The sequence below is a fragment of the Urtica dioica genome, chromosome 6 (genome assembly GCF_054948205.1).
Source record: "Urtica dioica subsp. dioica isolate 48M chromosome 6, U.dioica_male_clone48M_v1_H2, whole genome shotgun sequence".
Taxonomy (NCBI): Eukaryota; Viridiplantae; Streptophyta; class Magnoliopsida; order Rosales; family Urticaceae; genus Urtica; species Urtica dioica.
In genome coordinates this window covers 35,838,938-35,855,961 of record NC_142761.1, presented here as the reverse complement: position 1 = coordinate 35,855,961, position 17,024 = coordinate 35,838,938, and the positions used below count along the sequence as shown (strand labels likewise).

General features: G+C 36.7%; 1 protein-coding gene across 1 annotated transcript; it reads left to right on the top strand.

The window, feature by feature from the left end:
* The first annotated feature begins 420 nt into the window (after nt 1–420).
* LOC149393821 (Peroxisomal membrane 22 kDa (Mpv17/PMP22) family protein) lies at nt 421–3,755 on the top strand. Its single transcript, XM_089617365.1, has 7 exons — nt 421–619; nt 698–796; nt 1,814–1,915; nt 2,023–2,098; nt 2,349–2,419; nt 3,274–3,359; nt 3,541–3,755. The coding sequence occupies exons 1-7, from the start codon at nt 548–550 to the stop codon at nt 3,590–3,592; spliced, it is 558 nt and encodes a 185-aa protein (XP_089473491.1). The 5' UTR covers nt 421–547; the 3' UTR covers nt 3,593–3,755.
* Nucleotides 3,756–17,024: the final 13,269 nt, after the last annotated feature.

Sequence of the window (17,024 nt, the reverse complement as noted above, 5' to 3'; positions counted from 1 at the left end):
TTAAAGTGTTAGGTAAAAGTTGACATTTATACATGTTTAATAAATTACTCTATTTGGACGACTTGAATCTCTCTAAGCTCAACGTGAGAGAAACAAACAACATGAACATTAGTATTATTATTATTTAAAAGACATATTATCGTAATAAGTTACTATATTAAAGTGTTAGGTAAAAGTTGATATTTATACATGTTTAATAAATTAGTCTATTTGGACGACTTGAATCTCTCTAAGCTCAACGTGAGAGAAACAAACAACATGAACATTAGTATTATTATTATTATTTAAAAGACATATTATAGTAATACTATTTAACATGTACAACAACCAATATTAAGAATTCTGATTCAATAACATTTTTTATTCGACAATGAAAGCATAACCATCCACAACTTGTCAACAAAACAAACAACGAACCAGAAACTCAATAAAAAGATCCATTTGGTCATTCAAAAGAGTATTCAGTTTTCTCCTAATTAAATACGTACACGAAATTCAAAAGAATCCCAAAACTTTCTTTCTGGGCTTTTATGTTCATAATTTGACCATGTCTGAGAAAGTCAACGAGGTATGGCAAAACTACTTGAAACAACTTCAGACTCATCCTCTGAGAACAAAGGTTGGTACTTTCTAATGATCCCACTTTCTTTTTATAATAATTTTGGTTATTACTCACATTTTGTTTGCTGTTCTGTAGGCAATTACTGCTGGGGTTTTAATTGGGAGTAGTGATGCAATCGCTCAGAAGATTTCTGGAGCAAAGAAGATTCAACTGAGAAGATTGTTTCTCATGATGGTATTAAAAAAAATTCTTATTATATGTTTCTGAAATGGATTATATGTAGGGGAAATCATAAAATTGTTATCCTAGATTAAACGATTGCATTTTGTTTGACTCTTATTGTATTTTGTTTTTTTTTTTAATGTTCGACTCTTTTTTAGATATGCTCATTTTTACACTAGATTTTAATAGTTGAAACAAATACGACACTTCTATTTTCAATTTCGAACTTCTAAATCTCACCTTCATATCTTTTTTAATAAAATTTACTCACGAGTAGTATTCAAATCATGTCTTCTCTATGCGAAAATTAATAAAGTAAAGCTATTCGGTACAAATACTCTCTGCATATTTATGATCGCTGTATTTTAGTCCATAATAATATTGTTGGAGCATTTTAGTTCCTAACCTATTGATTTAGTAGTATTTTGGCCCTTCTTGAAATAAAAGCATTTTTTAAAAAATAAATTTAACACCTAAACAACTTATAACATATTGATAAAAATTCAACAACTTATAACATATGGATTATAACCTATTTAAAATTAAAATATCTTATTAGTTTGGTCAAAAAAGAGAAGAAATGAAATATTATTTTGACATTAAATACAATAGAAAGATTAAACAATTTTATTTGTTGAGCATTATTTTTTAAAATGATACTTTTTAACATAAAGATCAAGGTAGATTACTATGTAAATATTTGTTAAGTTAGGCGCCGCCTTTTTAAAAAATATCTCAAATTTCTTTTTATTAAGAAAATAGTCTAACAGGCCGAAGTTAATTTAATTAACTTCGGTTTGATAGACTATTTCTCTAATAAAATGAAATTCGGGTTAGATATTTCTAAGAATTAGAAGATTGATTAGTTGCAACAAATACTTGTTCAATTAAATTATTTAGATGGTATATGTTATGAAAAAGAAATTAAAAGGACCAATTTAATTCAAAAGAAAATGCTAAAGACTAACATGCCACAGTCATAGGTATTGTTTTTTGCGAACTAATCATGAAAAACTTATTGCTCTACAGTTGTATGGATTCGCATATTCAGGACCATTCGGGCACTTTCTCCACAAATTGATGGAAAAAATATTCAAAGGAAAAAAGGGCAAAGATTCAATCGCTAAGAAAGTATACTTCAAATTTTCTTTTATATTATAAATTTCAAATATATTTTGAGACAAAACATTGGTATGTATGCATGGGTGCATGGATCTAAATTTTTGCAAATGCATTAGGTGGTGTTGGAACAATTGACTACTTCTCCTTGGAACAACATGTTTTTCATGATGTATTATGGTTTGGTCGTTGAAGGTACGTAAACTCCTATTCATATGTGGTAAATTCATAAAATAGAGTAAATAATATGTAGAATTAACCGAACAAACTAGCTCCAAGCCTCTAAGAAAGCCTAATAAATGGTAACTTTCTTATATATAAAATAATATAACTATAAGCCCTATGATAAGATTATCATAGAGCTTTGGCCTTTTAGTTCATGCTAAGTGTATATATATTAGAGAAGTTCTCGCTGAGTTGTTGTTATTACTTACTATACTATCAGGACGACCATGGAGTTTGGTGAAAAGTAAAGTGCGTCAGGACTACCCTTCAATTCAATTGACTGCTTGGAAGGTGCGTATTAATATATAAATTGATAACATGGAGTATGTAGATAAGAAATTAAGGAAAATAAAAAAAAAATAAAAAACTATCCCTTCGCCACCAAGTGGACTAATATTCTATTCATTTTTTCTGAATTTTTTTTAATTGAAATTTTCATTTAAAGTCAACTCTAAATTTACTTGGAGTTACACATTTTATTTTTTATTCCATAAACTACACAAGTAATTTTATTTTTTTGTTGTAAATTAAATTACGTGTACAGAGTATGTATTATTATATAGTTAAAAACTTTGTGAAACTAATAAATTTATTAAAAGAAATTGTCCAAATTTACCTAATGAATCAGGTTAAAAAATTGTACAGATAAGGAATATCAATAAATTTTTGACATTGATAAACTATTCATATATATTAGTAAAAACAATTTATTGAATATGTCAAAAAAATTAGACAATATAACTTTAACTAATTTACTAAATTTTTGACTATTTTACTACTAATTGAATTCGAATGATTATTTTGTATCATTTAGTATTAGGGTCAATTAGTTTGGCAGTCCAATAATTCATCTACTTTTAAAAATAGCCAAAATTTTATGTTATAATAAAAATAGCTCATCAAGTTGAAGAAAATTAAATTAATGAATATAGTTAATTTAATTTAATTCAAGGTTGGTCAAAAGTAAATTAAATTATTTAGTTAAATTAATTTATTTCGATTTGATGAATTATTTTTTAGTAAAATAAAATTTAAAAAAAAATAAAAAATTGACTAATTATAATAAATTATACTTTATATTACCATATGATTATTTGAAAGCTGGAGCAGAAGGATATATTCATTGTTAAATATTATTGCCGCAGTTTTGGCCTTTAGTTGGGTGGGTGAATTACCAATACATGCCACTGCAGTTCCGTGTGCTATTTCACAGCTTTGTCGCCTCATGCTGGTAATTTCCATTAGTAATTTACTTTCATTTCATTTTCTTCTCATGTCAGTGTGTCACCAATCACTACATTTTTTTTTTTTCATCGAAATGTTTGGACATTTGATTCTTCTATGTTTGACTAGTCAGCAGTCAGCACTATATTTGATCTGCGGTTTCAATATATTTGATTTGGTGAATTCAGGGCCATCTTTTTAAACCTCAAGGCAAGATCAGTGTCAATCAAGAAGGCCTAAATGAAGCTTCTTATCCACATACATAATGCATGTCACCTTCAACTTAATTTATCTGCTTTAGATTCTTGCTGTGTTAGCGTTAATCATGGGATGAAGAGTTTAAACTTTCTTGATCGTGTTTGTATTTTGCACTCCTTTGGAATACATTATGTTTTGTTGTTCATCTGAGCTGGATGGTTAATGTGTGTGAATGTCAAGACACCTATAAATAATAATGGATATATACTCTAACTATGTTTACGAGTATAATTATTACAGTATATTTGGCAAATTTAGGAGTGGCAATGGGTTGAGTCTGGGTAAAGTCCTGCAGAACCAGTCACATTGTCGGCCCGAACTCATCCGGGGCCCTAGGCGAATAAACATATTGGGACCTTTTGATAACAATAAAATATTAAATATAAAACAAAATTAGTGAAAATTAAATACATAAATTTTTTTTATAACAATAACATTAAATACAGAAATGTTTTTTGGGGCCCATCCAAATATGGGGCCCTAGGCCTGGGCCTAGCCCGCCATAGCCCAAGGCCGGCCCAACCAAACCATATCTAGATTTATTTTTTTGAAATCATACCATATGTTGATGCATTTTTTTATCAACATTCACGAGACACGTATCGGGGTGCGAACTTGCGATGTGTATCGATCTTGGGTTGCAGGCACCGAATCTCCTATGGCTCTTAATGGATCTTAACAGGTCGGAGATATCTCGTGGCATTACGGCCGTGGTGGAGACCTTCGAAAACTCGACGTGGGTGGTGTGGTTTGCCGTGATCTTCCTTTTCCTAAGATGAATAGAAGATACGAAAGGTGTTATATTATAATGGAATGTTCCTATTACTAAGTGAAGAATATGAGAATTTGATTTCTCATGCTCTTGGACACATTTTTAGAGGGAACCTAATGTGACATATTTCTGCATTAGTTTGTGAAAAGAAATATGAGAGAGAGAGAGAGAGAGAATAATCTTTTATGTTTCTCTAAATTAAAGCGAGAGATGTGGAGTAACCTTAGCATTATTGTGCGGGTATGTGTTGAGTGAACTTTTAGATAGAGAGAGAGAGAGAGAGAGAGAGAGAGAGAGAGAGCGAGAGCGAGAGAGAGAGAGAGAGAGAGAGAGAGAGAGAGAGAGAGAGATAGAGAGAGAAAGAGAGAGAAGTTGCAGTATTTTGCTTCACTTAGAATGGTTATTCTTACTTCTACATCATTGATGGTATTTATAAGGAGAGTTGAACTTTGAATCGTCTCAAATTGTGGTGCTATACTTTTGGGAACATCAGGGGCTCAGAGCCGTTATAGGTACTCCTTCTTAGTCATTTGTGGCTCAGCCTCCAGAGCTGTTTTGTGGCTCAGCATTTAGAGCCGCTTGCAGGAACATTAAAGGCTCAGAACCATTACAGGCTAAGCCTCCAGGGCCGTTTTGTGTCTTAGTCTTCAGAGCCACTGGTGGAATTGTGTGGGACTCAGAGCCGTCAGAGGCTCTGCCTTAAGAGCCATTTGCTTCTCAGCCTCCAAAGCCCGTTTTATGGATCAGCCTTAAGAGTCGTTTACATGTCGTTTTTTTTTTAATTAGGAGTGTCATTTTTCACTTGTGAAAAATAACGGCATAACATTAACCCCCCCCCCCCCGGTTTCGTGTGTAACGTGTCATGCGAGAAACTTTATAGTCTTAAAGATTCTTTTTTCTTTGCCTTTTTTCCTAGATGGCCTTCGTGTATGCTCGTTTGGAGCACGATGGGTCTGACTTTGTGCTTTTTGGTTTGCTCGTCTGGATCATGGGTGATTTGATTTTCTTCAAGTTAGGTGAAATTTACTCCAAGTGGCGCTACAACCTTAATTGCTTGCGGCCACATACAATCTCGGTTTTAGGCTAAGCGCTCTCAAACCTGTGAGATCGGGGCTTCACCTATCTTTGGATCGTCCTACGGTGCATTAGGTGTGTTATATCACTTTGTGATGACTTCAACCATCTGAAGTTGGGGATTAGGCGATCCATAATCAAAGGGGTCGGGATGTTCGAAGCTACGGGGGCCTTAAACGACTCGATCACAGGGTTCGAGCGATCAAAAAACCACGAGGATCGAGATGTTCGAAGCCACGGGGACATTAAGCGGCTTGATCATGGGGATCGAGGAACCCTAACCCATGGGGATCGGGGTTTTCAGAGCCACGTGGTGTTCGAATAGATATAGGATTAAGAAAACGTTAACGCTTCTTCAAGCGGCGGAATATAAAAATTTCTTTAAACAAGTAAAAACGATTTTTACTAACCTAGACAAAGAGCAAGCACATGTTATTTTAAATCAAAACTATTGAAGAGCAATTACTCGTTTACTAACCTTTATGTAGCTTGATCGTTGAGAGGCTTGTGGAGGTTGAATCGTTTGTCTCCCCACGTAGCTCGTCTTTCTTCGTTCTTCGGGAATTTGAGTAACCACGAAAGTTTCTATCACATGAATCACTCGAGGGAAGTGTATTTAGTGTATGGGCACTTTTAAACACGACGACCCAAGAACAAGTCTTAGAGTCGAAGAGCTAAAACAAAACGCTAGGTCAAATGTGGACCTAGGTGCCAAAAAAAACGAAAAGGGAATTCTAGAGAGAGGGAAGGGGCGGCCACAAAGAAGAGAGAGGGGCTCTCAATTTCAAAATTGTGTGTTGTGAGTTGTGAATGAGGTGAGGTATTTATAGGAGGAGGATTACCTTCAAAAGGTAGGTTCCTCTTTTGTATAGAATTTTACATAATCATGAGCAAATACTTGCTTCCCCTTCCTTCATGTCACACGTTCAACATGCCTTCTAGAAGGCCTTGGATTTGTTTCCTCTTTTGTTCTTTCCTTGCCTTGGCCGCCCAATCTATTTCCTTGTAAAGGAAATTTGTTTCCTCTTTTTCTTTTGGCAAGTATCTTCATACATCAATGCAGAAAATAAATATCTTTCTCTCCTCTTGCATGGACGGATTGGAGGGCTTCTAGACGGAGCTTCTAGATGTTTCTTCATTTGTTCATGACAACATAAGAAAAGCCCATTAAGAATTTTCAAGTAAAATTCCATGAAATGAAATTAATCCTCAAGGCCCAAATACATTGAAATGGCCGTGTGGTTTAAATTCTTTGTCATCATATAACAATGTAAAAACAAACTTATTTATCGACATTCATTCCATCCTATGTCCAAAAAGACAAAATTACCCTTTAGACAATTTTCGTAAAACTTGTCTAGTTCTAGTTTTGACTTAGCTTCTAGTTTAATTAATCCTTCTCGAAATAGCTTCTGGTAGTGCCCTCATGGATCCAAATGAACAAAGCTTGAGCTAACATCCTTGGACTTAAAAGTTCACAAACATTTTCCAAGTTTAGCTTAATGTCAACTGACTCCACTAAAGAGTTGACACTGAGAATCTCTCGGTTCAAATGAATTTATTTTCTACTCAAGAATTCAACTTAATTGTGATGAGTGGATCCACTGAATATTGTTTATGTTTACCCTTCATGAATATCATCAGCTAGTCGGGATTTATAAAATTACCATTTTACCCTTCTAGCTGTTATTTCCTCAACTCCTTCGTCGCTTGTGAATAAGTTATAAACAATGTATTGATGAGGAGCTTGTTGGAATTGATCTAGGGTTTAAGAAAAAGATTGAACGCTTCGGGAAGCGGCGGAATTTTAAAAAATTTCTTTTCAAGTAAAAACAGTTTTTACTAACCTAGACAAAGAAGCAAGTACATGTAATTAAAAACCAATATGAGCTAAGAGTTTACGAACCTTTCTTGAAGCTTGAACTTTGAAGAAGCTTTTGGAAAGTTTGCATTACCTCAATCTTGAAATGAGAGATGTCATTTCATTGCTTACGTTTTCTCATTTGAGAAAGTTAGAGTTCAGACTCACTATGTGATTCTGAACAGGACCTATTGCTGAGGTACTATGTTATGAAGATGTCATGAACAACTTTGTGAAACTCTCATAGATATGGAATTCAAGTACAAGATAGCTGAGATGCAATGCATGTTACCTCATGCTTTTTTTCTTGGAGTGTGAATAAATGAACTGGCCATTGTCCAATTTAAGTAATGACTTATTTGGATGAATCAATGTGACTTGTTAGCTCTGTTGTCAATGGTGCCCACAAGAAGAGTTGTAATCTTTATTTTGTACATTTGATGTAATAAAGTCTCATGAAGACTCTTGCTTGTAATTGCCTATTCATTCATTAATAAAGTTGAAACGTTCATTCATTCTTTCTTTGTTTGAAGCTTTATGATAAAACCTTAGTCTTTTAGTCCATAAACAAACTAAACAACTTACGAAGAGACAAATGTAGATTTGCATGAACAAACTCTTCGTAGTTTGCTTAAAACGATATATTCGCAATCTTAGGGTCAAAGGACTATTGACCTCAGTACGATTGTTAGAAGAATCTATGATGTCTGGTTATGAGGCATTGAGAGTTGGAGACTCTATAGTTCTTCTAGGTATCTTCCGAAGGTACTGAATTGACCAGTGCACTTCTAGAGACAAGATAAGAACAAACCATTTAACCTCTTATGTCTCGAAGTCACTATGTATGAATTGCATCATGCTTACCTTAATCCTGAAATGAGACATGTCATTTCACACCTTAGTATTCTCATTTGAGAAAGTCAGAGTTCGGGCTCGCTATGTGATTCCGAACAGGGCCTATTGGTGAAGTACTAAGTTGTGAGTATGTCATGAGTAACTTTGTGAAGTTCTCATAGATATGGAATTCATGTACAAGATTGCTGAAATGCAATGTATGTCACCTCATGCTTTGTTCCTTGGAGTGTGAATAAATGAACTGGCCAGTGTCCAAATTGAGTCCTAACTCTTTTGGATGAAACAATGTGACTTGTTAGCTCCTCGTCAATACATTTTTTCTAACTTATTCACAAGCGACAAAGGAGTTGAGGAAATAACAGCTAGAAGGGTAAAATGGTAATTTAGTAAATCCCGACTAGCTGATGACATTCATGAAGGGTAAACATAGATAATATTCAGTGGATCCGCTCATCATAATTAGGTCGAATTCTTGAGTAGAAAATAAATTCATTTGAACCGAGAGATTTTCAGTGTCAGCTCTTTAGTGGAGTCAGTTGGCATTAAGCTAAACTTGGAAAAGGTTTGTGAACTTTTGAGTCCAAGTGTTTAGCTCAAGCTTTGTTCATTTGGGTCCATGAGGTCACTGTCACGAATCACATCGATAGGAATAGTTAAACTGGAAGCTAAGTCAAAACAAGAACGAAAATAGTTAAAAGGGTATTTTTGTCTTTTGAGACAAAGGATGAAATGAATGTCAATAAATTTTTTGACAAGTTCATTTGATGACTTAATGTCACTCGGCCATGACTTGATCATTGGGCCTTGTGAATTAATTTCATTTCATAAGAATTTTATTGAAAATTCTTAATGGGCCTTTTTCATGTTCTCATGAATAAATGAAGAAGCTTCTAGAAGCTCCTTCTCGAGACATGTTGGGCGCCCAACATACCTAAGGAAAGAGAGTTTATTTTGTGCATAAATGTATTTAGATACTTGCCAAAAGAAAAAAGAGGAAACAAATTTGCATATGCATGCATAGGGGAATCGGCCATGTTGAGAGAAAAGGCAAGCCATGAACAAAATTGGAAACAAATCAAGGCTTCTAGAAGCCTTGTGTTGGCCGAGTGTCTCAAAGGGAAAAAGAGGAAATTGGCTCATGAATATGTGATATTCTATAGAAGAGGAAACTACCTTATTGAAGGTGAGACCTCTCCTATAAATAGGAGCCTCATTTCCTCACAATTCATTCATCCAAGTTTAAGAGATTTGAGAGACTCTCTCTCTAGAACTTGTGGCCGAAAATCCTCTCTCTCTCTCTCTAGTTTATTTTCGATTTTTTTCTTGTCTTGGCACCTAGGTCCTCACTCGACCTAGTGTTTAGCTCTGCGACTTCAAGACTTGTTCTTAAGTCGTAGTGTTTAAAAGTGCCCACTCACTGATTCCTTTTATTTCGAGTGATTTAGTGATAGAAACTATCGTGGTTGCTCGAGGTGCCGAGGAAAGAAAGAGAGACGTGTTGCGAGGGGAGACGAGCGTTGCAAACTTTCCAAAAGCTTCTTCAAGGTTCAAGCTTCAAGAAAGGTTAGTAAACTCTTAGCTCATATTGATTTTTAATTACATGTACTTGCTTCTTTGTCTAGGTTAGTAAAAACTGTTTTTACTTGAAAAGAAATTTTTTTAAAATTCCGCCGCTTCCCGAAGCGTTTAATCTTTTTCTTAAACCCTAGATCAATTCCAACAAATGGTATCAGAGCTATGGTCAAAGATATGCATGTACATGTTTTTAAAATTATGAGCTTGAAAATCGTTTTCGAAAGTTTACTAATTTTGTGACAAGTTAGAATTGTAATCTTAGTTTTTTTTTAATTTATTGCTCTTGCCTTTAAATTAAAAAGCATGTTGATTTTCTATGAGTTTGGGATGTTTTTAAAACACACTAGAATCAGTTCTAAAAGTTTTTAATTTTTTATATTGAAAAACGTGTTTTAAAGGTTTGAGAAATTTCGGTAAATTTTGTGACTAGTTACCTTGTCTTTCTAGTTTCTTTTATTTACCGTATTCGTTTTATGCTTGTTTTTATTTCTTTTATGCCTTGTTATTACCCTGCTAATAAAACACAAATAAAAGCTTTAACAACCTTCATAAAACGTTCCGTTACACTCGATTCTTTTTCGCACCTAAAAAGGACCAAAGTTTTAATTATTTCTTTTTCTTCGAGCTGGAGTAAACCCGCATTAAAAGTGGCATAACTCTCTGCTCAGAAATCAAATTTAATGATTCTTGAATTAAATTAAAGCTCTGTCTGTCCTCTGTCCAATGCCACCGGTTTCGGCTCAAAAGGACATCGGAGCCGCCAAATATGGCGATTTTACTCCGAGGTGCGCGGCTGTCTGAAACTCCAGTTTTTTTAGAAATCCGGATTTTCAAACCCCACTACCATGAGTTATTGAACTCTAATGAGAAAACTTTCTTGAGCAAAAATGTTTTTCATATGATTATAAACATGATGTGTAAGATTAAAAGTTTTGATTTTTGAAAGATTAATTGAAATTGAGTTTTTACAAAACTAGTTTGAATTTTGAAAAACCGTTTTCACTTTCAAACTTGAAAATATTTTGTCACCCAAATCAAATAAGTTTTCAAAATGTTTTCAAAACTATATCTATATCACATATGTTCAAAATCTATATGCTCTTGAAAATTTTGAGTGGGAGGTCTCTTTGTAGACAAGCCGAAAAATAAAAAGATGTGTAATCTCAAACTTTCAAGTGTTCGAGTGAGTTGAAGTTCACACTTCCCTCATGCACTTTCCCGAAATAGAAAATAGGAAAAGATCGAGTATGTACCTTGTGCCTTTATGCACTAATACTACTCTGAACATGTCGATCTAGGATTCTCTTCTAGTTGTCCGCTCTGTCGCTCTCTAACTAGGAAATTTGTTTCCGAACTTATAAGAGTCGATGAACCAACTCCAAAAACTAAGTGGGAGGGTTATACTTGTTGTTTGTAACCCACGATCCCCAACACTAATGAAAGAAGCAATTAACGTGGGACTAAGAGCCGCTCTTGCGACCCTCACTTAAATGGGAGTACTCCAAGGCGTTATTGCTTCGATCATTGCTCAATGAGCTACGTCCGAGAGTGAGACGATGATGGCAAGGCCTCCCCTTGGGGGATTGTTTTTCAAAGTTGACCTTTTGGACTAAGTGGTTGGTTGCACATTTAGGCTCAATCCCTAGTAATCCTCCCTTGAGGCTCTGCGAAAGGATGTGAGTGATCAAACAAATTTAAAAGGTGGCTAGTCAAAATAGATGTATTGACATCTTGGCATAGCATTAATGATGTGTCATTTACTTATAAAAGGAGATTTTTTGCGGCCTTCTCTTGAGGGAGTAAATTATCGTTTGGTTTATAACACCTTTGGATTTTATAAAAGTCTTAATAAAACTTAAATCCTAAACCAAAGACTAATCATAAACTTGTTTCAACTTATATAGGCAATATGTCTCTCAACCATCTCTCAATCCTTCTTTCCTCGATCAAACTCGAAAACGAAAACTACGTAGGTTCGAAACGTAACCTCGACATAATCCTTACAATTAACAAGCACAAAAGGGTACTCACCACCCCGTGTCCTCCTCTGACGAATGATGATTCGACTCAAGAGGACAATGACGCCTTAGCGGCCTGGCTTCGATCCAATGAGATTGTGAGGTGCTATATCTTGGCATCTATGAACAATATGCTGAAAGAGCAACATCGTGACATCGAGACTGCCGCCGAAATGCTCTACAATCTCCTTGAGATGTTTGGAGGGCAAGGGCGTCAAACAAGGCAACAAGCAGTCCGGCAGTTTATGAACTGTCACATGAAGGCTAGGACTCCTGTTGGAGACTTTATGATACTGATCATTAGTTATCTGAATAAAATGGAAATCCTAGGATCTGAGATTGATGGGAAGAATGTCATAGATATGATCTTAGAAACTCTCCACGCATGTCTTGATACCTCCAAGATTAACTACTCCATAAACAAGCTAGAGTACACTGTTACCAAGCTTATAAAGGAGTTTCACACTGCTGTAGGTCTCACTAAGAGAAAGAGGAATCAAGGAGAGGCACATGCTACTGAGCAAGAAGCCTCCGCCTCTGGAACTGAGAAGAGACCTTACAAGGCCGATAAAAAGAACTGTCCTGCCTATCTCAAAGCAAAGGAACATAGTATTGTACTAGTTACCGAAGCATGCTTAGTAGCTGATAACGTATCAACGTGGATTCTTGACTCCGCTGCTACTAACCATATTTGCTGTTCCTTGAATGGTTTCAAGAAAACCAAAAGCTTAGAGGAAGGAGAGTTCTGTTTCAAATGGGGTGATGGGAGCCTGGTGTCCGCGAAGGCTGTGGGATCCGTGACGCTGTCTTTTGAAGACCGCACTTTAAACTTGAATAATGTTTATTTTGTTCCTACCTTAGGGAAGAACTTAATATCCGTTGCTCGTCTTCTTGAGCAAGATTATTGTTTAAAGTTCATTAAGAATGGAATTCGTATTTCGTTTCCTGATAATTCTTTTGTCACTGATGCATGTATGAAGAATGCTCTTTTCTACATCTATCCCACTCAACCTTTTCTTTTAGACACCGAAATAGATAACGATCTAATTAGGGAGCCAAAGAGGATCAAACTTTCTGAATCCTCCGATCTAACAAAATCAACATACCTCTGGCACTTGAGACTTGGTCATATCAGTCTAGATAGGATTAAGAGACTTGTGAGGGACGGTCCACTCCAAGACTCTGCAATAGGTTCACTACCTACTTGTGAATCCTACATAGAAGGAAAAATGACCAAGCGACCTTTCTCCGATAAGGGTCGAAGAGCCACTGAGTTGCTGGAACTAGTACATTCTGATGTATGTGGTCCGCTCAACCAACAGGCACGTGGAGGATATGAATACTTCGTTACCTTCACCGATGATTACTCACGATATGGGTTTGTCTATTTGCTCAAACACAAATCCAAGACCTTTAACGTATTTAAGGTCTTTAGGGCTTTAGTGGAAAAGCAAACTGGCAAAGTGATCAAAACCCTTCGATCTGATCGAGGTGGTGAATATATGTCTGGAGAGTTCGATGACTTTCTTAAAGAAGAAGGTATCGCTTCTCAACTTACCGCACCTGGCACGCCTCAACAAAACGGAGTGTCAGAGAGAAGAAACCGAACTCTTGTGGAGATGGTTAGATCAATGATGAGTTACTCATCACTCCCTCTTTCCTTTTGGGGATATGCCCTTGAAACGGCCGCCTATATTCTGAACCAAGTTCCGTCCAAAACGGTTCCTGGTACTCCTTATGAACAATGGACTGGCCGTAAAGTGAATCTTGGCCGCATCCGAATTTGGGGTTGCCCTGCACACGTGCTGAGGCAAAAGACTAGCAAGTTGGCTAGTAGGTCAGAATTGTTCCTGTTTGTGGGATATCCAAAGGAAACCAAAGGTTTTACTTTCTATAGTCCCGAGGACGATAAGACTTTCGTTAGCACGAATGCTCGTTTCCTTGAGGAGGAGGACTTTATGAAAGATGCAAAACCTAGAAGCAAAATTGTGCTTGAAGAAAATTTGGGTGAGGAAGCTTCTACCTCATCTGTAAGAACTGTTCTTACCCCAACTGAAACACAACCTAGCTCATCAGAATCTCGTCAAGTAGTACTTCGACGTAGTGGGAGGGCTACTCAAAAGCCTGACAGGTACATGTCTTATGGAGACTCTCTTGTAGCCGTCTCTGACATGGATGACCCTGATTCCTATAGCCAAACGATGGCTTGTTCTGAATCAAACCTTTGGCTTGACGCCATGAAAGTTGAAATGCACTCGATGTATGTCAACAATGTCTGGAAACTTGTAGACCTTCCTGAAGGGATTAAACCCGTAGGGTGTAAGTGGATATACAAGAAGAAAAGGGGTCCTGATGGGAACGTCGAGACGTTCAAAGCACGACTTGTGGCGAAGGGTTATACCCAACAAGAAGGGATTGACTATGAAGAAACCTTCTCACCAGTCGCGATGCTTAAATCCATCCGCATACTCCTATCCATAGCTGCAGCTCTCGACTATGAGATCTGGCAAATGGATGTCAAGACAGCCTTTTTGATGGCAATCTTGACGAGCGCATTTACATGGCTCAACCAGACGGTTTCGTGGATAAAGGTCAAGAGACCAAGGTTTGTGAGTTGCTTAAATCCATTTATGGACTAAAGCAAGCATCTAGGTCATGGAATATTAGATTCGATGAAACTGTAAAGAGCTTCGGCTTTGAACATTCAATAGATGAGCCTTGTGTTTACAAGTTAATACACGAAGGCAAAGTTGTGTTTCTGGTACTATATGTCGATGATATACTACTCATTGGTAATGACGTGGGTAAGTTATCTGAGGTTAAGAACTGGCTGGCAAAGCAATTCGATATGAAGGATCTAGGAGAAGCCGCGTACATTCTGGGGATCCAAATCTTTCGAGATAGGAAAACCGGACCCTGTCGCTCTCTCAAGCATCTTATATTGATAAGGTAATGGATCGCTTCTCGATGCAAGACTCCAAGAAGGGCCAAACACCCTTTAGGCGTGGAGTTTCACTCTCTAAGGACCAGTCTCCCAAGACTGCACAAGAGATTGAAGACATGAGTAAAATTCCTTACGCCTCTGCTGTAGGAAGCCTCATGTATGCTGTGCTTTGCACTAGACCTGACATATGTTTCGCCGTTGGCGTAGTTAGCCGTTTCCAATCCAACCCTGGACCCGAGCACTGGACTGCTGTTAAGCATGTTCTTAAGTATCTTCGAAGAACTAGGAACTTGATGCTTACATACTCAGGTACTGACCTGATTATGACGGGATATACCGACTCCGATTTTCAAGCGGATAAGGATTCCAGGAAATCCACTTCGGGATCTGTGTTCATCCTTAATGGTGGAGCTGTTGTGTGGAGAAGTATTAAGCAATCTTGCATTGCTGACTCCACAATGGAAACAGAATATGTGGCTGCTTGTGAAGCATCCAACGAGGCTGTATGGCTTAGAAAGTTCCTTAAGTATTTGGAAGTTGTTCCAAACGTCGACGAGCCCATGACCCTTTATTGTGATAATAGTGGGACTGTCGCTAACTCAAAGGAACCTAGAAGCCATAAGCGCTCTAAGCATATTGAGAGGAAATACCATTTGATTCGAGAGATCGCGCAACGCGGAGACGTGGAGGTGAATTAGATCTCTGGTAGATCTATTCATCAAGGCCCTAGCGAACATGGTCTTCGACCAACTTCGAGAGGGATTAGGCATGTAGGACTACTCACATCTTCTTTGAGTCAAGTGGGAGTTTGTTGTCAATGGTGCCCACAAGAATAGTAGTAGTGTCTATTTATGTACATTTGATGTCATATAGTCTTACGAAGACTCTTGCTTGTAATTGCCTATTCATTCATTAATAAAGTTGAAACGTTCATTCATTCTTTCTTTGTTTGAAGCTTTATGATAAAACCTTAGTCTTTTAGTCCATAAACAAACTAAACAACTTACGAAGAGACAAATGTAGATTTGCATGAACAAACTCTTCGTAGTTTGCTTAAAACGATATATTCGCAATCTTAGGGTAAAAGGACTATTGACCTCAGTACGATTGTTAGAAGAATCTATGATGTCTGGTTATGAGGCATTGAGAGTTGGAGACTCTATAGTTCTTCTAGGTATCTTCCGAAGGTACTGAATTGACCAGTGCACTTCTAGAGACAAGATAAGAACAAACCATTTAACCTCTTATGTCTCGAAGTCACTATGTATGAATTGCATCATGCTTACCTTAATCCTGAAATGAGACATGTCATTTCACACCTTAGTATTCTCATTTGAGAAAGTCAGAGTTCGGGCTCGCTATGTGATTCCGAACAGGGCCTATTGGTGAAGTACTAAGTTGTGAGTATGTCATGAGTAACTTTGTGAAGTTCTCATAGATATGGAATTCATGTACAAGATTGCTGAAATGCAATGTATGTCACCTCATGCAATGTTCCTTGGAGTGTGAATAAATGAACTGGCCAGTGTCCAAATTGAGTCCTGACTCTTTTGGATGAAACAATGTGACTTGTTAGCTCATCGTCAATACATTGTTTCTAACTTATTCACAAGCGACAAAGGAGTTGAGGAAATAACAGCTAAACTTGGAGTCAGTTGGCATTAAGCTAAACTTGGAAAAGGTTTGTGAACTTTTGAGTCCAAGTGTTTAGCTCAAGCTTTGTTCATTTGGGTCCATGAGGTCACTGTCACGAATCACATCGATAGGAATAGTTAAACTGGAAGCTAAGTCAAAACAAGAACGAAAATAGTTAAAAGGGTATTTTTGTCTTTTAAGACAAAGGATGAAATGAATGTCAATAAATTTTTTGACAAGTTCATTTGATGACTTAATGTCACTCGGCCATGACTTGATCATTGGGCCTTGTGAATTAATTTCATTTCATAAGAATTTTATTGAAAATTCTTAATGGGCCTTTTTCATGTTCTCATGAATAAATGAAGAAGCTTCTAGAAGCTCCTTCTAGAGACATGTTGGGCGCCCAACATACCTAAGGAAAGAGAGTTTATTTTGTGCATAAATGTATTTAGATACTTGCCAAAAGAAAAAGAGGAAACAAATTTGCATATGCATGCATAGGGGAATCGGCCATGTTGAGAGAAAAGGCAAGCCATGAACAAAATTGGAAACAAATCAAGGCTTCTAGAAGCCTTGTGTTGGCCGAGTGTCTCAAAGGGAAAAAGAGGAAATTGGCTCATGAATATGTGATATTCTATAGAAGAGGAAACTACCTTATTGAAGGTGAGACCTCTCCT

Bases quoted from the DNA above. Each gene is read 5' to 3' on its own strand.
- LOC149393821 (XM_089617365.1), top strand. From the start codon at position 548: ATGTCTGAGAAAGTCAACGAGGTATGGCAAAACTACTTGAAACAACTT. The intron at 797-1,813 runs GTATTAAAAAAA...ATTGCTCTACAG, and splicing joins GAAGATTGTTTCTCATGATG to TTGTATGGATTCGCATATTC. The intron at 2,420-3,273 runs GTGCGTATTAAT...TTATTGCCGCAG, and splicing joins TTCAATTGACTGCTTGGAAG to TTTTGGCCTTTAGTTGGGTG.